Source organism: Microcebus murinus, chromosome 28 (genome assembly GCF_040939455.1).
Source record: "Microcebus murinus isolate Inina chromosome 28, M.murinus_Inina_mat1.0, whole genome shotgun sequence".
NCBI lineage: Eukaryota > Metazoa > Chordata > Mammalia > Primates > Cheirogaleidae > Microcebus > Microcebus murinus.
In genome coordinates, this window is record NC_134131.1 from 5,217,901 (window position 1) to 5,242,776 (window position 24,876).

The following is a 24,876-nucleotide window of genomic DNA, read 5'->3' on the forward strand; positions in this document are numbered from 1 at the left end:
AAGCCGGGAGCAGTTGCAATAGATATAAGCAGGAGCCATAATCACCAGTTTGAACTTGATCTTGAGGGCAGTGGGAAGCCCTTGCATGATTTTAATCAGGGGAATAACACGGCCAGGCGTGGTGGCTCACGCCTGTAATCCTAGCACTCGGGGAGGCTGACGCGGGAGGATCATTTGAGGTCAGGAGTTGGAGGTTGCAGTGAGCTGCGATGACGCCACTGCACTCTGGCTGGGGCGACAGAACAAGACCCTGTCTCTAAGGAAAAAAAAAAAAAAAGGAGATAGCAGAATCCTAGTTGCATTTTAGAAGAATAACACTCTGGCACCAACAAGGAGAAAACATGGGCTGGGGGTTAAAGATAAGATTGGAGGCAGGTGGACCACCCAGGGGGCTGTCCCAGGGAGGGAGGTGAGGGGAGATGGTGGCCACACCAGGTAATGGCAGGGGGATAGCGAGAAGTGGACAACTTCCAGGATACCTAGGACACCTCTACTGTCTTCTCCTGTGATCCCCAAAGAAAGCGAAATGCAAGGAACTCTCTGATCTGCACCTAGCCGTGCCATGAGGCCGTGCTCCTGCTAAGCATGCTCTTAAGTAATCAGATTGGAAAGATTTCCAAAGTGCTCCACCCACATCTTCGACTTTCCTCCTGGTGAAAGAAATCTGGAGCCAGGCTGCCATTATTCAACCGAGCAGCGAATAATGGAGCAACAGGCTGATTGGACTCGAAGTTTTTGGAAGGAAGGTGGCATTTGACATCCAAGTTCCCCTGGTCTCCAAATCTTTTGTGCAAGTAAATTAGTTTCATTTGTCTCAGGGCAACTTTTCCACGGTCAGCTCCTTCCAACTTGCCTGCAAATGTCTCTCAGTGGTGCGTTTGAGGCTTGGCTGCATCTCCTTGTCTGGAACAAATCTTTTATTACTAGGAAATAGCTGGATGATGATTCTGGACTCTTGGTCCCTATTCCCTTCTCAGCTGTTGGCTCAGTGTATGTTACCTTGATCAGTCTCAGTTTTAACCTGCCTCCCCTCCTGCCTGGTTCTCGTTAATATGAATTTCCGTAGTGGACGATGCATTTCATACCCACCGCCTCACCAGTCTTTGGCGAGACAGTCAGGATTAACACCTGTTTCTTCCAGACTCTCCCGAGATGCAGTGGGGCAGCACTAGGCTGTTTCCTCTGCTCACCTCCCGGACTTGCGTGGCTTTCCTTTGGTCCAGTGGTCATGCATTCCTCCACAACCTAAAAACATCCAGATGATGGGAGTATCATGTTGCTCATTTCACATGGGAAAGCCACAAGCTACCCTCCTCTTGTTCAAGTTGCATTCAAATCGAATTTCCATGGCCCGTGCAGTGGGGAGCTCCGTGTCCCTGGTGTCAGCTGTCGAAGTTTAGCAATACTATTTCCAAACACGGGCCACAGGCAGCCAGCAGGCACCAGACAGCTGAGTGCTGGCAGCAAAAAGCCTCAGACACCTATAGCAGTCCAAACAGTGACTCATCCTGCCATTGCCAGAACAAATATGGGAATAAATGGTATTTTTCTCTAAGCAGGAAGAATTGTCAAAATGCTTATCACTTTATAAAACATAACAGATTGTGCCTGTTCATGTTTTGAAATGTTCTAACCATTCACTAGCTCGGTTTGTTTTTTTTTTTTTTTTGAGTTTAGTAATAGCTGGGACCTGCTTTTCCTCTTTGCAGGAGGCCCGGGGGAGCCAGGGCTTTCCAAGCAGCGCTGCCCCCCGAGCTCTGGATCCACCTGGCCGTGGTGGCCTGCGGCGACCGGCTGGAGGAGACGCTGGTCATGCTCAAATCGGCCGTGCTGTTCAGCCACAGGAAGATACAGTTCCACATCTTCACTGAGGACGCCCTGAGGCCCGAGTTCGACGAGCAGGTGAGTTCGCGACAACGGTGGCGCCGCATTCACCCAGCGCGCACACTGCGTGTTAGGGGCTGCACGCTCTCCTCCCTGGTGCATTGCGCTGCCGACTCGGTGGCCTGTCCTTGAGCACGCGCCTCCGAGCCTTGCTTTCCCATCTATGATGCAGATGCAGGGATAATTACACCTGCCTCGCAGAGCTGCCGTCAGGGTTCCATGAGATGACACACTTTGTTCTTGACGTTGTTCTCATTCAAGAGGCAGGTAGCTTTTTTTATATATATTTATATAAATATTTATTTTTATATATATTTGTATGTTATAGTATATAATATGTATTTATATATTATATTTAATATATTTATATATTTATAATATGTATTATAAATAATATATATTTTATTTATTTATATATTTATTTAAATATATTTAATATATTTGAAATATATTTATATATTTTTAATATATTTATACATTTATATAAATATTTATATTTATATAATATTTAATATATTTATATATTATAGCATATAATATATATTATAATATATTTATATATTATATTTAATATATTTATATATATTTATAATATATATTATATAATATATATTTATATACATTTTAATATATTTATATATTATTAATATATTTATAAATATATTATTATATTTAATATATTTATTCAAATATATTTTATATATTTTAATATATTTATATATTTATATAAATATATATTTAATATATTTATATATTATAGTATGTAATGTATATTATAATATATTTATATTTTTTAATATATTTATAAATATATTTATATATTTATTTAAATATATTTAATATATTTATATATTTTAATATATTTATATACTTTTAAATATATTTATATATTTATATAAATATAAAATATTTATATTTTATATATGTATATATATCTGTTATTTTATTTTATTTTTGTTTTTTTTTGAGACAGAGTCTCACTTTATTGCCCAGGCTAGAGTGAGTGCCGTGGCGTCAGTCTAGCTCACAGCAACCTCAAACTCCTGGGCTCAAGCAATCCTCCTGCCTCAGCCTCCCGAGTAGCTGGGACTACAGGCATTCGCCACCATGCCCGGCTAATTTTTTGTATATATATTAGTTGGCCAATTAATTTCTTTCTATTTATAGTAGAGACGGGGTCTCACTCTTGCTCAGGCTGGTTTCGAACTCCTGACCTCAAGCAATCCGCCCGCCTCGGCCTCCCAGAGAGCTAGGATTACAGGCGTGAGCCACCGCGCCCGGCCTATATCTGTTATTTTTAAAATAACAAGTAGTATATGTTCATTGACATAAATTCAAACAATGTAGTTGATAAATTAAAACATGGAAGTCCTTCCTACCCTTTTTTTTTTTTTTTTTTTGAGACAGAATCTCACTCTGCTGCCCAGGCTAGAGTGAGTGCCCGGCCATCAGCCTAGCTCACAGCAACCTCAGACTCCTGGGCTCAAACAATCCTCCTGCCTCAGCCTCCCAAGTAACTGAAGCTACAGGCATGCGTCACCATGCCCGGCTAATTTTGTCTGTATATTTTTAGCTGTCCAATTAACTTCTTTCTATTTTTCGTAGAGACTAGGGTCTCGCTCTTGCTCAGGCTGGTCTCGAACTCCTGAGCTCAAACAATCCACCGGCCTTGGCCTCCCAGAGTGCTAGTATTACAGGCGTGAGCCACCGCACCTAGCCCCTTCCTACCTTTGATCCCACCAGAAGGAATGATCAGAGTTAAAAATTTTGAGTAGTTCTACCATGTTTTTTTTTTTTAATATACAGGTGTACATGTGTCGGTATGTTTGTATACATAGATACACATATATATAATTATATATATGAATCCAGGTTAAAATGTATTTCTTTTACAAAATGAGGATTATAGTGTATGTGTTGCTTTTCCACACTTAAAATTGTGTCACCAGCATTGTCCCCATTCAATATTCCTACATCTGTACCTCACCCTTTTTGGGGACTACATATTATTTTATGGAGTGGCTGGATCATCATTTATCTGACTATTCCCACCTGAGAGAAAGGAGCAATGAGTTTTTACCAGTAGGCAAGAGGAGCTTTGGAAAGGCCCCTTCCCCGAGTGGGGTACATGTGTGACCTTAGCAGACCAAGCTTTGTTTTCCTTGAGAGTTTTCTCCTGCAGTAAGTTCTGGAATGCTGGCAGAGCAAGAAGCTGCTCTGCTTCGTGTCTCCCAGCTTGAGCCCGCAGCGCCCGTCCTGTCACCAGGCTAGCTGCTCGGATGGGAGATGCCCACGGAAGCATGTTGGGCAGAGAAAGGCTAAGAACAGAAAGCTAGAGCACGTGTCCTGTTTTCAAAGGAAAAAAAATTACTTTGACATCTTCCCCAAGAGAAGCCAAGGAGCGAAGAGTCTCGGGGCTCTGGAACTGATTGGAAAAACTGTCTTATAAAAGACCCGAGTCAGGGGAAGTGGGAAGGGAAAAGGTGGAAACTCACAGTTCGCTCAGGAGCGGTGATAAAAGGGAAATGATAATGCGACACACTGCATTTGCCAAGGGCTTAGGCTTTATCATTTCCTCGCATTCCATCCTCACAACAACCCTTTGAAGAAGGTACCCGTTATGGCCCCATTTCACAGACTGAGATCAATGAGGCTTAGAGAGTTTTAGTGATTTGCTCATTAGGTGTCATGTCATGTTTACTTTCTCAAACGCCCTTGGGATTAACCACTGTACCATACTTCCACCTGAACTAGTAGACAGAAAACTCAAATTCAAAACTCAGCTCCACTGCTTACCTGCTGTGTGATCTTGAGTAAGTGTTTTGGCCTTTTTGGGCCTCAGTTTCCCCACCTGCAACTTGAGGCTGGCAAGATTGATAAAATAGATGGTAGATCTGTAATCACAGTCGGTCAGGCTGCGGTAACAGCTCTCAAGAGGTTCGGAGACTTTCGTCATGCCTGACACTTGCCACCCCAGGGGACAGGGTCTCCGTCCCACGTAGTCTCTTAGGTCTGAGACGGAAGTCCAGGAGGCTGTTCACGCCCGTAGCTGCACCGGCTGGAGCATTTGGCACCTACAGTTCCTGCAATGTCACTGCAGGAAAGAGAGGCTATAGGATCATGACTGTGCCTCTCACTCCCGCAGCGTGACAATGACACAGGTCTCCCGTGCACGTCTAACTGGCAGAAGCCGTCACAGGCCCATGCAACTGCAGTGGTCTGGGAAGCGCTGCTCTGCGTGCAGGAACAAAGGGAAGTGGGCTATGGGCACACGCTAGTCACGTCCTGTACAATCCCCATCTAAGCATTTGTTGAGTGCCTACTGCATGCCAGAAGCTGGAGTATGGGGATGAAACAGAACAAACTACAGATGTGGACTTAAAACAGATAAAGGAGGGCCGGGCGAGGGGGATCATGCCTGTAATCCTGGCACTCTGGGAGGCCGAGGCGGGAGGATGGTTCAAGGTTTCAAGGTCAGGAGTTCAAAACCAGCCTGAGCAAGAGCGAGACCCTGTCTCTACTAAAAATAGAAAGAAATTAGGCCGGGCGCGGTGGCTCACACCTGTAATCCCAGCTCTCTGGGAGGCTGAGGCGGGCGGATTGCTAGAGGGCAGGAGTTCAAAACCAGCCTGAGCAAGAGGGAGGCCGTCTCTACTATAAATAGAAAGAAACTAATTGGCCAATATATATATATAGAAAAAATTAGCCGGGCATGGTGGCGCATGCCTGTAGTCCCAGCTACTCGGGAGGCTGAGGCAGGAGGATTGCTTGAGCCCAGGAGTTGGAGGTTGCTGTGAGCTAGGCTGATGGCAGGGCACTCTAGCCCGCGGTCAATAGAGTGAGACTCTGTCTAAAAAAAAAAAAAAAAAAAGGAAAGAAAGAAATTATTTGGACAACTAAAAATATATAGAAAAAATTAGCCGGGCATGGTGGCGCATGCCTGTAGTCCCAGCTACTCGGGAGGCTGAGGCAGGAGGATCGCTTGAGCCCAGGAGTCTGAGGTTGCTGTGAGCGAGGCTGATGGCCGGGCACTCACTCTAGCCTGGGCAACAGAGCCAGACTCTGTCTCAAAAAAATAAATACATACCTAAATAAAAATAAATAGGATTCACCTTCTGCTTGGTCGCCATGTTGGGACGCCCGGCCGCCATGTTTGGACGCCCGGCCGCCATGTTGGGCAGCCCGGCCGCCATGTTGGGCAGCCCGGCCGCCATGTTGGGCAGCCCGGCCGCCATGTTGGGCAGCCCGGCCGCCATGTTGGGCCGCTGGCCGCCATGTTGGGCAGCCCGGCCGCCATGTTGGGCCGCTGGCCGCCATGTTGGAGGGAGCCGGAAGTAGCCTCCCTGGCGACACTAGGCCGGGAGGATGGCGCAGAGAGGAGCTGAGTCCTCCAGTCCCCGGGCAGCCTCACCTCGCAGACCTGTGGGCCAGCAAGCCCTCAGACGGCTCCAGCCCGCAGGCCTCCAGCGGAGGCACAGTCGTCGTGGGGCAGAGCGCCCTGTCCCCGCCGCGCCTTGCCCGCGTCCCGACCAGGGCGCCTGCGGGCGTGGTAGAAGGCCGTCCTGCGCTGCTGAGGTCTGGGGTGGTCTTGCATGAGCCGCGGCAGCTGGAGCGCTGCAAGCCAAGAGCCGGTTGTCGTGGTCGCCGCGCTTTGCCCTGCGCTGGCGGCTTCGTCCCTTGCAGCTCGCGTCCTCGGGTCCTCGGGTCCTCGCGTCCTCGCGTCCTCGGGTCCTCGGGTCCTCTTGTCCTCGGGTCCTCGGGTCCTCTTGTCCTCGGGTCCTCTCGTCCTCGGGTCCTCTCGTCCTCGGGTCCTCGGGTCCTCGGGTCCTCTCGTCCTCGGGTCCTCTCGTCTTCGGGTCCTCTTGTCCTCTCGTCCTCGGGTCCTCGCGTCCTCGGGTCCTCGGGTCCTCTCGTCCTCGGGTCCTCTCGTCCTCGGGTCCTCGCGTCCTCGGGTCCTCGGGTCCTCTCGTCCTCGGGTCCTCGGGTCCTCTCGTCCTCGGGTCCTCTCGTCCTCGGGTCCTCTCGTCCTCGCGTCCTCGGGTCCTCTCGTCCTCTCGTCCTCGGGTCCTCTCGTCCTCGGGTCCTCTCGTCCTCGGGTTCTCGGGTCCTCTCGTCCTCTCGTCCTCGGGTCCTCGCGTCCTCTCGTCCTCGCGTCCTCGGGTCCTCTCGTCCTCTCGTCCTCGGGTCCTCTCGTCCTCGGGTCCTCTCGTCCTCGGGTCCTCTCGTCCTCGGGTCCTCGGGTTCTCGGGTCCTCTCGTCCTCTCGTCCTCGGGTCCTCGCGTCCTCGGGTCCTCGCGTCCTCGGGTCCTCTCGTCCTCGCGTCCTCGGGTCCTCGCGTCCTCGGGTCCTCTCGTCCTCGGGTCCTCGCGTCCTCGGGTCCTCTCGTCCTCGGGTCCTCGCGTCCTCGGCGGGCCGGCGAAGCTCAGGCGAGGAAGGAGCGCACCTCGGGGTGTCAGACACCAGGCAGCGTCGCCGCTTTCCCACGCAGGGATCGCGGTGCCCGTTTCGATTGAGAGCCCGAGCCCGGTGTGAGTTCTGGAACTTTCTCTCCGTCCCAGCTTTGCCGTCTGCATCTCGGAGCAGAGGGGGCGCTGCGCCGCAGGGCGTGCGGGCGAGGCGGATCCGACGGTGGGTTTGTTTATTCCCCCCTTCCACGGAGGAATGCTCCTTCGCAGCGTCTCCCGCGCGGGGGACGTGTCGCCGGCCCGAGGACGGTGGCAGCCGGTTCGCGCCAAGCCGCGGGCGGACGCGGGTGAGGACAGGCCCGGCCAGGCCCTGTCCCCGTTCTCAGCCGCTCAGTGCTGGCTGGAGGCCTTGTGGCCATCCAGGGTTCCTTGGGGCAACTTCCTGGGAAGCTTGGGGACACATATTTTTTTTTTTTTTAATCTCAGGTGAAAATAAAACAAAATGCCAGTTGCTCTCATGATTCCTCTAGGGCAGGGGTCCTCAGACTTTGTAAACGGGGGTCCAGCTCACTGTCCCTCAGACCGTTGGAGAGTGCGCACTGTGGCCGGGGACAGGCCGGCTGCTGAGCAGGACAGGCAGCGGTGGCAAAGACACCCGACAGGCCGGATAAATGTCCTCAGCGGGCTGCATGTGGCCCTCGGGCCGTAGTTTGAGGACGCCTGCTCTAGGGGTTGCAGTGTGGGTGAGTTCTTCTCTATTTAAGTAGATTTTTTTTTTTAAGTTGCACCATGTACAATATGTCAAGTGGTGTTTACCGTCTACATCGTAGATATTTAATATTTCAAAGTTTCGTTTATTTTTGTCGTCTGCTAACAAGGAAGTGGAAAATGCCAGCTGGTTGATGGCCAAGCCTGGTCTGGCAGCCCGGGGTGGCTCGTGTGGCTTAGGTTTGGCTCACCTGTGCTTCCGCCCCAGACTCAGAGTCAGGAAACACAGGGACACAAAAGTAGGGAGGCTGCCGTCCATCACGGTGACAGGTGGGGACAGTGCGTGTGTGTCCGTCCGGGCGGAGCGGGAGACCACCTTGGGAAGAGGTGTCAGCAGGAACTTGCAGTGCCCGGACCCCGTGGGGCAGGCTGCGACAGTGGCTGTGGTTCCCCACTCCCCCAGGCTGGTTTGTAGTAAGTCGCTTCTGATTAGCAGACAAGACACAGGCGGCACCTGGGCCTGGCTCTGGCTGGATCAGGGTGTAGCCCCTGAGTCTGGCTCTCTAGCCCTCCCGGCGGTCTTCTGAGCTACCCAATATCCTCTCTCTAAATTCTTCTTTGGCTTTAAGAGCCTGGATTGGTTTTATTGTATGTGACTTAGCCTCCTGAGAATAACACAAAGTAACCAAAAAAGAATGAGGAATTTTTTTTTTCCCCTCGAGACAAGAGTCTCGCTCTATTGGCCTGGGTAGAGTGCAGTGGTGTCACCATAGCTCATTGTAGCCTTAAGCTCCTGGGCTGAAGCGATCCTCCTGCCACAGCCTCCCAAATAGCTGGGATTACAGGCGTGTGCCACCATACCTGGCTAATTTTTCTCATTTTAGTAGAGACAGGGTCTCGTTCTTGCTCAGGCTGGTCTCGAACTCCTGACCTCAAGCAATCCTCCTGCCACAGCCTCCCAGAGTGCTAGGATTACAGGCATGAGCCACCACACTTGGTCATGGATAAATTCTTAAAAGTAGAATTATTATGGCAATGGGAAGACATTGACTCAAAAACTTAGGAAGAGGCCGGGCGCAGTGGCTCAAGCCTGTAATCCTAGCTCTCTGGGAGGCCGAGGCGGGCTGATTGCTCGAGGTCAGGAGTTCGAGACCAGCCTGAGCAAGAGCGAGACCCCGTCTCTACTATAAATAGAAAGAAATTAATTGGCCAACTAATATAGAAAAAAAAAAAATTAGCCGGGCATGGTGGCGCATGCCTGTAGTCCCAGCTACTCGGGAGGCTGAGGCAGGAGGATTGCTTGAGCCCAGGAGTTTGAGGTTGCTGTGAGCTAGACTGATGCCACGGCACTCACTCTAGCCTGGGCAACAAAGTGAGACTCTGTCTCAAAAAAAAAAAAAAACAAAAAAAAAAACTTAGGAAGGTACATAGGTGGCAAATAAGCATATGAAAAGATGCTCAACACCATAAAGCATTAGGGAATTGCAACTTAAGACAGCAATGCTATACCACTACACACCTATTATTAATAGAATGGCTAATCTAGAACGCTAACAACACCAAATGCTGGTGAGAATGTGAAGCAACAGGAGCTCTCATTCATTACTCATGAGAACACAAAATGGTACAGCCACTTTGGAAGACAGTTTGATAGTTTCTTAGAAAACTGAATGTAGGCTTGCCATACGATCCAGCAATTGCATGCATACGTATTTAACCCCAATGAGTTGAAAACTTATATCCACACAGACTCTTGTATACAGATGTTTATAGCAGCTTTTTCAGAATTTCCCAAAACCGGAAGGAACCAAGACAATAGATCGATGGATAAACAAACTGTGGTATATCCATGCAATGGAATACAGTATTAAGTGATTAAAAAGAAAATAACTACCGTGTTTCCCCGAAAATAAGACAGGGTCTTATATTTATTTTTTCTCAAGTAGACACCCTAGGGCTTATTTTCAGGGGATGTGTTATTTTTTTTAAGTACGGTACAACAATCTACATTTATTCAAATATAGTTAAATCGTCGTCTTCTGGAATATCATCACAACTCTCCAAACCCCGAATTCCACCCTGAATTTCTTGCGACTCTATTTCCTTTAGAACCATCGGCCCCAATCTCTCATGTCGAGCACTAGAGCTGTCATGGGGCAGATGAGAAGGGCTGCTCATCTTCTTTCCGGCTCTGCGACAACATGCATGGGTTGTGTAGATGCGCTGCACAGCCACGCCCATCACTAGGGCTTATTTTCGGGGTAGGGCTTCTATTGCGCAAATGCTTAGACATCCTGCTAGGGCTTATTTTATGGGTAGGTCTTATTTTTGGGGAAACACGGTATCAAGCCACGAAAAGACATATAGGAGCCTTAAACACATATTGCTAAGTGAAAGAAGCCAGTCTTAAAAGGCTACGTACTGTATGATTCCAACATATGACATTCTGGAAAATGTAAAACTAAGAGACGATAAAAAGATCAGTGGTTTCTAGGAGATCGGGGGGGGGGGGGGGGGAAGGAAGGTTGAACAGGTGAAACAGAGGATTTTTAGGGCAGGGAAACTGTTCTGTATGACACTGTAATGGTGGTTACATGACATTATGCATTTGTCACAACTCATAGAACTGTACAACACGAAGAGTAAACCCTAATGTAAACTATGAATTTTAGTTAATAATACTGTATTGATATTGGTTCATCAGTAGTGACAAACATATCACATTAATACAAGGTGCTAATATTAGAGGAAACTAGCAGGGGGGAGGAAGAGAGGCTATATGAGAACTCTACACTTTCTGGCTGATTTTTCTATAAACATAAAATACTCTTTAGAGTATATTTTTAAATTTTTGTTATAAAATTGATGTATGCAAAAAATATAATATATACTTACTGAAAAAGTTCCAAAGAATATGGAAAAATAAACTGAGAAAATGAAACTACCACCACTACCTCTAGAGATGCCCACTTTTAATCATTTGGCATGCGTTCATCTAGATTTTTCTCTTCATATAAAATGTATATTTTTCCTATAAGAAAGAACCATATTATGAAATTTTTGTGTGCTTTGCGTTTTCTAAAACCTAACTATGTATCATAACCATTTTCTATGTCAGTAGATACAGATCTACTTTATTATCTACTTTCTTCTAACTGCACATTATTGCATTGTATGGTGCTATCATAATTAATTCTTTATGATTGGACATTTAGATTGTTCCCAAGTTTTGTTATTACAAACTAGGTTGTGGTGAACATCCTTGTATCTCTATCTTTGGGGCTTTGTTGTTACCAATTTCCAAATTGCCCTCCTGAAAGTTTGTTCCAATCCATACTCGCCTTGGCAGTTCCTATGTGCTGGTTTGCCAACACCCTTGCCAATTGGGAATGTTATTTTTTTAAATCCTAGCAATTTTAGTAAGAGAAAAATGCCGTTTCATTTAGTGGACGTTAATAGTGGTGACAAAGTTAGACTTTCTGTGTATGTTGCCTGAATAATTTCCATTTGGCCATCCAGAAGCCTTCCAGGTGGGTTCCATATTTTTCTGGCGTCTAATCACTTCTCCCTTGCCATTCATGTGTTTCAGTTACGACAGTGGCCCGACTCGTATACAAAGAAGTTTGAACACAGAATCTACCCCATCACATTTTCTGTTGGAAACCCTCAGGAATGGAAGAAATTATTCAAACCCTGCGCTGCCCAGAGACTCTTTCTTCCGGTAGGAACACCTGTTTTTAATAAGGAGTAGCTTGGAAGAGACTTGCTCTTGGAACCCTGGTGCAATTTGCTGGAGTGTGTTTATGGATGTTTAATTTACAGCTGAAAATGTGTCTCTCTTGGATGCTATAGTTCATGCCGTGTGTAGGGTCCCTGTGTCGTTGGGGTTGCCTTTCCCAAAGACTGAGGGTCTGAGAACATCCAAATCTTGTCTTGAATTATGGGTCTTTGTGACTCTGTTTCTGCCATTTACTGGCTGTGTGAACCCCAGGAAATCCCCCAACTTCCCTAAGCCTCAGTTTCACGGAGCTTGGCATATAGTTTGCCTTCATAAATGTTAGCTTTGGCTATTGTTATTTCTGTTATAACAATAATAACTGCTAGTTGTAGTCATGCTAGGGTGTAATGCAGAAATGATCCAGAGTATTAGTTTAGCCTTTCAGTTTTGAAGTTTTAAATTACATGTTTTTGTTTCCTTTTTTTAAAAAAAAATCCTAAATAGAAAGATCACTTAAGATATATCAAAACTGAGAATATCATTCTGCAGAGATGGCAACTTTTTTTTTTTTTGAGACAGAGTCTTACTCTATTGCCCAGGCTAGAGTGCCATGGGGTCAGCCTAGCTCACAGTAACCTCAAACTCCTGGGCTCAAGCCATCCTACTGCCTCAGCCTCCCGAGTAGCTGGGACTACAGGCATGCGTCACCATGCCTGGCTCATTTTTTTCTATATGTTTTTAGTTAGCCAATTGATTTCTTTCTATTTTTAGTAGAGACGGGGTCTCGCTCTTGCTCAGGCTGGTCTCGAACTCCTGACCTTGAGCGATCCACCCACCTCGGCCTCCCAGAGTGCTAGGATTACAGGCATGAGCCACCACACCTGGCCAAGATGGCAACTTTGAATGGTGAGTTGCAGCCGTGATATTTGTGAAGGATTCATGCCTTCAGTAAACATTTGCTGAGTGCCCATTAGGTGCTAGGCCCTGGCTATGCTTCTCTCTTGGAGCTTTTGTCTAGCAGGGCATTGAACAAGCAATTTAAAGTGTGATCGGTGCCGAGGTGGAGAACAGTCTCAGGGATGTATGTAACACAGCGGTTCCATCCTGATCTGGGAGAGATTTCGGAGGGTTCTTTTGAGGCAGCACCATTGATGCTGAGACATGCATATCAATGAGAAGTAGAGAGTGCTAGCTGCCAAGAGCCTGGGGGTGGTTAGAGAGAGAAGGGTTCCAGCCAGATAGAACAGTACCTACAGAGACCCTGAACTGGGAAAGGACATATTTAAGAAAATAAAAGAAGGTCACAGTAACCAGAAAATTGAAAGTGAGATGCGATTGAAGAAATGAGCAGGCCCTGTAAGCCATGTTAGAGTAGCTGGTCTTTGTCTTAAGGACAGTGGGGAGCCATTGGATGAGTTCTAGCATGGAAGTGAGATGACGCGACTTGTGTTTTAAAGAGGACACGCTGGTTCAGTGCAGTGTGGACAGTGGAGTTGGTGAGGCCAGTCCATGATGGCTTGGGCTAGGGTGGTTGCCTTAGAGATAGATTCGGAACATGCCTGAGAAATAGAATTTACCAGCTCTTATGATTGGGTCATTGTAAACAGGTGGGGTTTTTTGTTTGTTTGTTTAGTTTTGTTTTCTGTTGTTTGTAGAGATGCGGTCTAGCTATGTTGTCCAGGCTGGTCTTGAACTCCTGGCCTCAAGCAGTCCTCCCGCTTTGGCCTCCCAAAGTGCTCAGCTTATGGGCATGAGCCGCTGTGCCACCAGGCTCATTGTAATCATTGAAGAGGAGGGAAGTGAAAAGGATTTCACCCAGGTTTCCGATCTGAACAACTATTAAGGTTGATCCATTTGAACCTGCCAATATTCAACCATTCATGACCTACACAAAAGGCAATTTCTTATGGCTCAACCTAAGAAATGGATAGCAGTATCATTTAGAGATGGAAAAGACTGGAAGAAAAGCATTTTTGGTAAAGGAGAAAGATGAGTTTGAGTCATATTCTGATTTTGAAGTGCCTGGGGCCATTCCAGCAGAGGAGGTCCCCCCAGCTATTGGTCTGGAAGCCCTAAATGGCAAGTGGCACCTTTAGCATTTCCTGCACAGAGACCCGTGAGCAGGACAAGGCCTGGATGTATTGTTGGCGCTGATTCGCTGTCCAAGCTCACTCACTCATTGTCACCTGTTTTTCACATGCCACAGACCTTTATACATGTTGTGAGATAGGATTAATTGCATAAAAACTGGGGCAAGAAAAGTTTACCTCAAATTAGTACTAAAATGTCTAGGTTGTGGGACTGCAAACTAGTTCAACCTCTGTGGAAAGCAATATGGAGATACCTCAAAGCGATACAAGTGAATCTACCATTTGATCCAGCAATCCCATTGCTGGGCATCTACCCAAAAGATCCAATGACACTCTACAAAAAAGACACCTGCACTCGAATGTTTATAGCAGCACAATTCACAATTGCAAGGCTGTGGAAACAGCCCAAGTGCCCATCAATCCAAGAATGGATTAATAAAATGTGGTATATGTATACCATGGAGTACTATTCAGCTCTAAGAAACAATGGTGATATAGCACATCTTGTGTTTTCCTGGATATAGCTGGAACCCATACTACTAAGAGAAGTATCCCAAGAATGGAAAAACAAGCACCACATATACTCACCAGCAAACTGGTATTAACCGAGCAGCACCTAAGTGGACACATAGGAACTACAGTAATAGGGTATTGGGCAGGTGGGAGCGGGGAGGGGGGCGGGTATATACATACATAATGAGTGAGATGTGCACCATCTGGGGGATGGTCATGCTGGAGACTCAGACTTGTGGGGGGAGGGGGGAAAAGGCATTATTTGAAAGCTTAAAATTTGTACCCTCATAATATGCTGAAATAAAAAACAAAAAGAATTGCTAAGAAAAAAAATTAAAATCTCTAGGTTGGTGATGTAAAAATGAATTAGCATTTGAGAAAGTGAGAAAAAAACGTTAGGTTTCTGCTTGTTATCTCCATTTTCAGAAAAAAAGAAATACTAAAAAAGCAAAGTTAATGCTGGGAAATTGCCCACTCTATCCAAAATATTAGCAATCCAGTGGAACTACGTTTGCATTTTCTCTGACCTTGAATTGTGACCTTATTACCACTGTTAAAAAAAACAAACCTACCACCTGATAGTTTTCATTCATTCCCAGCTAAGTAAGTGTTCTGTTTTGAATGACAAATGGGTGCTGGCATTCCTTATCTGCTTCTGATAATGGAAACTAGCCTTTCTTTAAAAATAATAAAGAGAGATTGTGGTTGACAGGACATTTACCTTCTCCCAGTTGAATGTCATAACAGCACGTTATGAATACGGCATTTTGTGGGGGCATGGGCGAGATGTACTGATCTTCAGCATATTGTGAAATAAAGCCTGGGTCATATTTTCCTTGAAATGCATCCCTAAAAACCCAGATCAGGGGTGCTGCTCAGGCAGCACAGAGAAAATGGAGACCCTAAAATGCAAACATCCTAGCAAGTGGTCGGTTAACTTAAAGACCATAGTCTCACCCATTTTCCGAGAAGCTGTCATTTACCCCAAACCTACAGAAGAGACCCTTTCTCCACTAGGATTTAACTGTCAAAATAATATCCAAGTCTTTGCAACTCAAGCCTGTTAGATTATCAGATACAATGAGCAGAATTCAGATCTCACCAATTCAAGATTTTTTAAAACTATTTTTTTACTTTCAAAATTTTTACAGGGGTGCAAAGGTTTAGGTTACATATATTGCATTTGCACTCCTGAGTTGGAGCTACATGTGTACCCATCCCAGACCGTGTACACTGCACCCATTAGGTGTAAGTTTACCCATCCCCTCCACCCCCCCATCCCCGTTGAATGTTACTTCCATATGTGCACATAAGTGTTGATCAATTAGTACCAATTTCATGGTGAGTACATGTGGTGCTTGTTTTTCTATTCTTGTGATACTTCATTTAGTAGAATGGGCTCCAGCTGAAGCCTTAGAAATCAGTGGACTTATGTGAATAATGGTCTTACGAGTGGGACTATTATGAATGCAAACTGAACAGCAAATGGCTTGATTAACTTCTCTAAAATGCATATTTCTTTCAGGTAATCCAGGAGTTAAAAATATTCAAAATAATATGCCAATTACAAAGAAATCAAATTTGTTCATTCAAATTGATTCTGAAAGACTTTTCCCTTTTTTTTAAGTAAAGGACAGAAGGCTGGCCGGGTGTGGTGGCTCATGCCTGTAATCCTAGCACTCTGGGAGGCTGAGGCGGACCGATAGCTCAAGGTCAGGAGTTCGAAACTACCCTGAGCAAGAGCAAGACCCAGTCTCCACTAAAAATAGAAAGAAATTAATTGGCCAACTAACAATATATATAGAAAAATAAATTAGCCGGGCATGGTGGTGCATGCCTGTAGTCCCAGCTACTCGGGAGGCTGAGGCAGGAGGATCGCTTGAGCCCAGGAGTTTGAGGTTGCTGTGAGCTAGGCTGACGCCATGGCACTCTAGCCCGAGCAACACAGTGAGATTCTGTCTCAAAAAAAAAAGGGACAGAAGGCCTTTACTCCTATAAGAATAAATGAGTTTTATGAATTCATATCACCATTCCCTCAATTAATTGGAAGTAGTGAGATTTTTGTACTACATCAGTGCCTTTTGCTACATGCTCTGCCTGTTTAATTATAAAGACTTCTCAGTAATTGTGGTCTTCTGAGGAGCCTGGAGATATTTAAAACATGGCAGAGATCACTGTAGTGTCGAATCTTCAAAGACTTTATTGGTAAGTGGTACCCAAAATAATTATGTGAGGTAGGGTAAGGTGCTATCCAAACCTCACTTAGGGGCCTAGGGAGAAAAGTTGTCTTTGTTTTCTTTTTTTTTGAGACAAAGTCTCGCTTTGTTGCCCAGGCTAGAGTGAGTGCCGTGGCGTCAGCCTAGCTCACAGCAACCTAAAACTCCTGGGCTCAAGCAATCCTCCTGCCTCAGCCTCCCGAGTAGCTGGGACTACAGGCATGCGCCACCATGCCCGGCTAATTTTTTTTTTTTTGTATATATTTTTAGTTGGCCAATTAATTTCTTCGTATTTATAGTAGAGACAGGGTCTCACTCTTGCTCAAGCTGGTTTCAAACTCCTGATCTCAAGCAATCCACCCGCCTCAGCCTCCCAGAGTGCTAGGATTACAGACGTAAGCCACCGCACCCAGCCTGTTTGTTTTGTTTTTGTTTATACCAAGTTTTAATAAGCTTCAAGATTATAATGTCTGATGTCTTTCTTGCTCCCAACACTCGCGATACATATACACCTTCAAGGAAGGAATTAGGGAAGAAAGTTATCAAGAAAGGCAGAATAAAATTGCTTAGGGCTGTAAAGGAAATATAAAAAGCTCAGAATAAACCTCAATGGAGGCGTCCATGGATCATCCAGATGGCTGAGAAAATCTTTCAACATTTAAGACAGAGAACAAAATAATCCAGAGAGAAACTTCCCCGAGGGGGCAGAGACAATGCAGGGGCAGAACACTTGAGCATAGAAAAGCTATGCTGTCTATAATGAAACAATCGCGATGTTATATAAAGAGGGGATATTCAGACATGGCAAGAAAGAGAATACCATCAACTCTACGTGGAAAGTGATTCAAAAAGACTACAAGGTGGACAATAGGAGAGGAAACAACACAATAAAGATCGATCCAGGAGGTCCAGTGTTAGTCTAGTGGGCACAGACGCAAGAGAGAACGGGAAAAATGAAGGAGAAGAAGCTATCAGAGAAAGGACACAAGACAGTTTTGCTGAACTGCAGGGTGCAAGTTTTCAAATTAAAGAGCCCACCGAGTACCCAGCTACATGGCTGAAAAAGGACCACACCAGGGTATATCCTTGTAGTTGTGCAGGTGATATTTTATTATTTTTTATTATTTTCTTCTTTTTTTATTTCTCCAGGTGATATTTTAAAATCATGAAATTTTAGATCACTAATGGTAAAGCTAAGCTTTATTTTAATAGATTTTGACTTCTTGACTTCAGCACTAGTAATTATATGCAAATGAGGCAATGACTTTAACAGTCATAGAGAAACTGCCCAAACTGTCAATCAAGTATGAACATAGAATGAAAACAGTTTTAGACAGTGAATTTTTCAAAAATGTTACCTGCCATGCATCTTTGCACAGGAAGCTAGCAGAGGATGCATTTCATTGACATGAGGTGGGGAAAGCAAAACAAAGGCATAGGATGCAAGATACAAGAAAAAAGTAATGGGACTCCCAAAATGATGGGGAAGGAACACTCGGAAATCCTTGAGAGCAGGTTTGCCTGAAAAGTGGCAGGACGGCACAGGCTGCAGGGAAATGTCTCAAGAAAAAAAAAAGGGACTGGCAGTAGAGTGTTATTAGTGGGTTTATGATCAACGGATTGATAGGTACATAGAAGACAAAGAAAAATGAAAAAATTAGGCAATTGATTAACTCCAGGAAAATTATTGTACAAGAAAGGAAACGTCACTATAGAACTAGACATAGCTCAACTATAAATATTGTTTATTTAGTCATAAAATGTTAAAAAATGTTAAAAACCTCAATTGAGTGTGACTCTTGTTCTCAGTATCTTATTATTTAAGTTAACATAGCCTTGACCTACAAATTTATCCTGTAAGTTTTCTGACTCCACATTTTTTTTTTTTTTTTTTTTTTGAGACAGAATCTCACTGTGTTGCCGGGCTAGAGTGCTGTGATGTCAGCCTAGCTCACAGCAACCTCAAACTCCTGGGCTCAAGCAATCCTTCCGCCTCAGCCTCCCAAGTAGCTGGGACTACAGGCATGCACCACCGTGCCCAGCTAATTTTTCCTACATATTTTTAGTTGTCCAATTAATGTCTTTCTATTTTTAGTAGAGATGGGGTCTCGCTCTTGCTCGGGCTGGTTTTGAACTCCTGACCTTAAGCAATCCTCCTGCCTCAGCCTCCCAGAGTGCTAGGATTACAGGCGTGAGCCACCGCACCCAGCCTCTGACTCTATATTTTTTAAAAACTTGTCCCATTCTTTAATATTTTAAAGGAGGATCATGCCAGATAAACAAAAATCTTATATTACCTAGATTTTAGACATCACATAAAGGACAATACATATAATCTTCCCTTTTCCACTTATATTTTGTTAAAGAGGCCCGTACCTGGTTCTGGTGTTTAGAGATCTGTATGTTTACTAGAGATATATTCATGAGTTAGCTGTGGGCTAATGGAAAAGGGAGGCTCATCATACTTTTTAGAACTTTTTATAATTAAGGCCAGACCTCTGTATTATCATTAATATTATACCCTAGCATTAGCAATTAACATTGAGACATCCTTAGAACCAACCCTTTGGATATTAACAAATATTGACAGACATATAAGAATATATTAAAAATCCTTATTACTTCATCTGCAAAATGGAAAGTAAAAAAAACAAAACAAAAAAAAAAATAAAAATCCTTATTAAGAGGAACATCAATTAGAATCACCATAAATGATGTCTATTCATTTCATCAAGCCCCGGGAGGCCATAAATTATTGGGATGAGATTAGCTGCTGAAATGATTACATGAAATGACCCTAGATATCAGTTTTGTTGAAGAGGTTTCCATAGTACTTATCGTTTACTTGCATGGTATTAAAAGTTTGACATTCAAGGTATTAGTTACAACTCTTGGTTACATGTGAGAAACACTCAATTCCAACTAGCTAAGCAAAGAAGGAAACCAATTTATTGGCTTATCTAACTGCAAAGTACAGACAATAGGGCTGATTCCAAGCATAGCCAGATCCAGGGGTCTGTCTGTCTGTCTCTGTCTCTCTGTCTCTGTCTCTGTCTCTGTCTCTCTCTCTCTCTCTCTCTCTCTTTCTCCCTCTTGAAAAAGAACAAGGCAAAGTGGCAACTGCCAAAATGATAGCATAAGGAGCTCTGTGGAATTACTCCCCAGTGAAACAAGCACAACTGGTGAAAATTATTTTTTTTAAATAACCATCTAAATTGCAAATAACTATCTAATTGGAAATTGTTGTAAGGACCTAAGCAAATGGAGAAACATTTATTTAAGAAAACCTGGCTGGGTGCAGTGGCTCACACCTGTAATCCTAGCACTCTGGGAGGCTGAAGTGGGAGGATCGCTTGAGGTCAGGAGTTCAAGACCAGCCTGAGCAAGAGCGAGATAAAGAAGAAGAAGAAGAAGAAAGACAGAAAATCTAACAAAACTCGGTAAGAATAGTGAGACTCTGTGACATTTGAACTGTGGACCCACTTCCTCCCTCCCCCTTTCCAGCCAAGTTGATGGAAAGTGAACTTGAGGCAGTTCACTCAAGAGCACAGGGATCCCTCCTCCCCAGCCGCCAGGTGAGGGATGGGGTATCTTCTAGGCAGGGGCAGACCATCAGCGTTTCTCATTTCTACCAGCTATGTGAGGCAGAGCCTAAATTCCAGGCAAGTGTGGTGCAGAAGTAAAGGGCTTTCTTAATTAAGGGGAGGCTTGTAGCTCCATAAGAACAACAAGCGAAACCACAGGCCAGTTAATTGGTAGGGGAGAACCAGGGGAAAGGCAGGTAACAAGTGCCCTCATGATGTCAGAACTAGCTTCACAGACTGGCCTCAAAACTGCAAATTGGCTTGAATTTAACTGGATTAGACTGTGAAGCAATTTGTGCTCCACTAAGGAAATAGCTCCCCCCCAAAAATGAAAAAAATTATTAAATATTCAAATGCTATAGTAGAAAATATTCACTTAATGCAAAAAAAAATCATAAGGGAACAAAGAAGACATGGGACAAATGGGAAACAAAGAGTTAAGTGGCAAACATAAATTCCACTATATAAATAACATTGACTGTGAATGGATAAAACAGTCCAATTAAAAGGCAGAGACTGTCAGAGATATCAGATAAAGAATGCAATTCAACTGTGTGCAATCTATAGAAGGCTCACTTTAGGTTCAAAGAAACAAATAGGTTAGAAGTAAAAGGGTGTAAAAAGTTATTATGCAAATAGCAACCACAGGAAAGCTGGAGTGGTTATGATAATATCAGACAAAATAGAATTGTAGGGAAAAAAAAGAAACCGTACTAAAAGATAAACAAAGATTTTTTTTAATGATAGAAGTAACAATCCATCAAGAAGGTATAAATGATGACTTGGAATTCGCCAAAATTAAATACTTTTGTGTTTTAAATGACACCATGAAGAAAGTGACAAGATAGTCACTTTCTGGAGCTCGATAAATTAGATGACTTAGATGAAATGGACAAATATGAATTCTGTGGATTGTCTTGTCACTTTCTTCATGGTGTCATTTAAAACACAAAAGTATTTAATTTTGGCGAATTCCAAGTCATCTATTTTGTCATCAAGATAGTCCATCTATAACAATGATAATCATATATGCACTTAACGACAGACCTACAAAATACGTGAAGCAAAAACTGACAGAATTGGAAGGAGAAGTAGGCAATCCATCAGTCAATAACAGTGTGAGACTTCATTAACCCTACTTTCAATAATGGATTGAACAACTAGGTAGAATATCAACAAGAAAATAGAAGAATAACACTATATCCAGTTGGCCCAACAGACATCTGTAGAACATTCCACTCACCACCAGCAGAACACATATGTTTCTGAGTGTACTTAGAATATTCTTCAGGATCGACCACATGTTGGGCCATAAAAGAACCCACAATAAGCTTAAAAGGATTGAATTTATACAAAGTATGTTCTCTGACCACAAGAGAATGGAAATTAGAAGTGTGTAACAAGGATATTTGGGAAGTTCACAAATATTTGGAAATTTAATACACTTCTAAATAATCAATGACTCCAGCACTCTGGAAGGCCAAGGTGGGAAGATTGCTTGAGTCAAGAGTTTGAGACCAGCCTGAGCAAGAGTGAGACCCCTGTCTCTACTAAAACTAGAAAAATTAGCTGGGTGTTCCAGCTACTCGGGAGGCTGAGGCAGGAGGATCACTTGGGCCCAGGAGTTTGAGGTTGCTGTGAGCTAGGCTGACGCCATGACACTCTAGCCCTGGTGACAGAGGGAGACTCTGTCTTAAATGCATGCATACATACATAACCAATGACTTAAGAAATTACAAGGGAAATTAGAATGAAATTGAAGACACAACATACCAACACTTAGGAGATGCAGCTAAAATAAGGTTTAGAGGGAAATTTACAGTTGTAAACTACAAGAGTACAAATAAGGAAAGATCTCAAATGAATAACCCTACACCTTCCACCTAGAAGACAACAACAAAACCAGAAGTTTGTTCTTTGAAAATATCAATAAAATTGACAAACGTTTAGGTAGACTGAACACACACAAAAAAACAGAAAACTCAAATTACTAAAATCAGAAAGGAAAGAAAGGGGCCGGGCGCGGTGGCTCACGCCCGTAATACTAGCACTCTGGGAGGCCGAGGCGGGCGGATTGCTTGAGGTCAGGAGTTCGAAACCAGCCTGAGCAAGAGCGAGACCCTGTCTCTACTATAAATAGAAATAAAATTAATTGGCCAACTAACATATATAGAAAAAATTAGCCGGGCATGGTGGCGCATGCCTGTAGTCCCAGCTACTCGGGAGGCTGAGGCAGAAGGATCGCTTGAGCCCAGGAGTTGGAGGTTGCTGTGAGCTAGGCTGACGCCACGGCACTCACTCTAGCCTGGGCAACAAAGCGAGACTCTGTCTCAAAAAAAAAAAAAAAAAAGAAAGGAAAGAAAGGGACACAACTGCTAACATTACCAACTAAAAGAATTAGAAAGCAATACTGTGAAGAACTGGAGCGCGATAAATTAGATGACTTAGATGAAATGGACAAATATGAATTCTATGGATCGTCTTGTCACTTTCTTCATGGTGTCATTTAAACACACAAAAGTATTTAATTTGGGTGAATTCCAAGTCATCTATTTTGTCGTTTATTGTTATGCTTTTGGTGTCATAGCCAAGAAACCATTGTCTAATCCAAGGTCACGATTCATGTATTATACTCACCCCTGCAGCAATCATTATGTCCAGGAAGACAGGATACATAAATTGTCTCCACCTGAGTCATGTTGTCTCCCATGAGCAGCAGGGATCAACTGTATCTAAACCACGTGGATTTGGTTTGACCACAGGAAAGAATCTTACCACAGTTGCTCTTGCTGGAAGACGGAGGAAGCTGTTCAAGGGAGGGCAAACTATAAAGGTCTACTCGACTTATCCGTCTCTTCTCAGCCTCCAGAGAGGCCCCTTTACTCTGTTACAGTGAGGAGTAAGAAATAACATAGAAGAAGATGTGGCCTTCAGAAAATGTAATAGCCACAGCGTTAGGAAGCATTTAATGGAGACAGAAATTAATTAGAGGTACATAGAGGCAGCGTAGTGTAGTTGTGAAGACTACAGGCTCTGAAACAGCCCAAATGTGTTCCAGTCTTACTTCTACCACTTTCCACTTTGTAACCAGAGGAAATGATAACCTTTCTTTGCCTCAATTTACTTCTATGTAAAATGGGGATAAGAATATTACCTAGCTTGCAGTGTTGTGAAAATTGAAATTAGTTAATGCATTTAATACTCTAAGAAACAGTGCCTTGCACATAGTAAGTGTTAGCTGTTATTTTTATTTTTATTAAGATTGATGTATGGCACGACATTACTGAACTCATTAACTCTTTTCCCAAAAAGGACCTTATCTTAGTTAATAGCAACAACATTTTTTTTGGCCCAGTTGGCCAAGCGCTAACCAACACAGAACAATTGTATCATGCCCCAGCAGATAGCACTGCAATTGTGACATCAGTCACACGGTAGGGAATTGTCTTTTTGACCCCAGCATAATTACCATCCTAGTAGTTCTAGAACTGAAGAGTCAGCATGTGTGTTATGAAGCATAGTGCAAGAACTATAACTAATATTTGTTGATTACCTATGGTAACATAGTTCTTTGGTTGTGGGCAATCATAATTAACTCAGGCTGGGTTAATCAGAAAAGGACTTGACTAAGAGGATGTTGGGAGCTCTCAGAATGGAAGAGAGGCTTAGCTAACTAGCCTTGTATTCGGTTAAAGATGGCAAGCAAATCATTTGCATTTATGTTCATTCTTTCCTACAACTACCCTAAAATTGATCATTTTTTCTTTTTTCTCTTTTCTTCTTTCCTTCCTTTCTGTCTTTCTCTCTTTCCTTCCCTCCCTCTTTCGCTCTTTTTCTTTCTCTTTCTCTCTTTCTTGCTCTTTCTTTCTCTCTTTTTCTCTCTCTTTCTTGCTCTTTCTTTCTCTCTCTCTTTCTTTCTCCTTTCTCCTTTCCCTTCCCTTCCCTCCCCTCCCCTCCCCTCCCCTCCCCTCCCCTCCCCTCCTCCCCTCCCCTCCCCTCCCCTTCCCTTCCTTTTGGGGGTCTTTCTCTGTCACCCAGGCTGGAATGCAGTAGCACAATCATAGCAGCCTCCTGAGTAGCTAGAACTATAGGCTAGTGCCACCACACCCAGCTGATAATTAATTTTTTTAAAAACCATAAGTCTATTCTAGGATAAAAAGAACAGGAGAGGAGGCAGTGGCAATTAAACTTAAAAGTAAATTTTGAGTGATGTTAACCAACTTAGTCAAGCCTGAGACAGCTAAATCTTTAACCACCAGTGGGGAAAGCCTAGAAGCAAATGAGATACACGACAAAACCCCTCAAAAGCCAGTGCATTGGTGACACCAGCTACCTCTGGGAAGGACAGTGAAGATGAGCCTAAGATCGGGAGGTTTAGTTGCGTCTCAGTTTGCGAAGCAGTTGGACCCCCAGGTTGCCTGTTTTACACCATTTAACTGGGAATCTGACTCTCTCCCCTCCTTGGGCAAAATATTGGAAGTTAGATTGCTAACAGAGGTGAAAAGAGAAGGTCTCTGGACTAGGAGAATGCAGGCACAGTTGAATGCATCCATCATGTTGAAAACATGAGATTCAACCAGAAACTTCCATATGAGTGTTAAAACCTCAGGCCTTTTTTTTCTCACATAGATGCCAGAATCTTGCAAAGAAAATGATGACTTCCAGACAGGGATTTGGAAGAAATAGCTGTGAGGATTGAAGGATACTGACGTCAGGGAATGTCCCCTTAGGGTGGCCCACCAGAGTTTGCTCCACTGA

At 44.0% G+C, this 24,876-nt stretch overlaps 1 protein-coding gene across 1 annotated transcript in view; it reads left to right on the top strand.

Annotated features, from left to right (window-relative positions):
• The first annotated feature begins 1,680 nt into the window (after positions 1-1,680).
• GXYLT2 (glucoside xylosyltransferase 2) overlaps positions 1,681-24,876 on the top strand; it is a 67,083-nt gene continuing 43,887 nt past the window's right edge. Inside the window, exons 1-2 of the mRNA XM_012787412.3 lie at positions 1,681-1,902; positions 11,587-11,718. Of these exons, the coding sequence (XP_012642866.3) occupies positions 1,813-1,902; positions 11,587-11,718 (222 nt within the window). The 5' untranslated portion in view covers positions 1,681-1,812. The remainder of the gene's footprint in view (positions 1,903-11,586; positions 11,719-24,876) is intronic.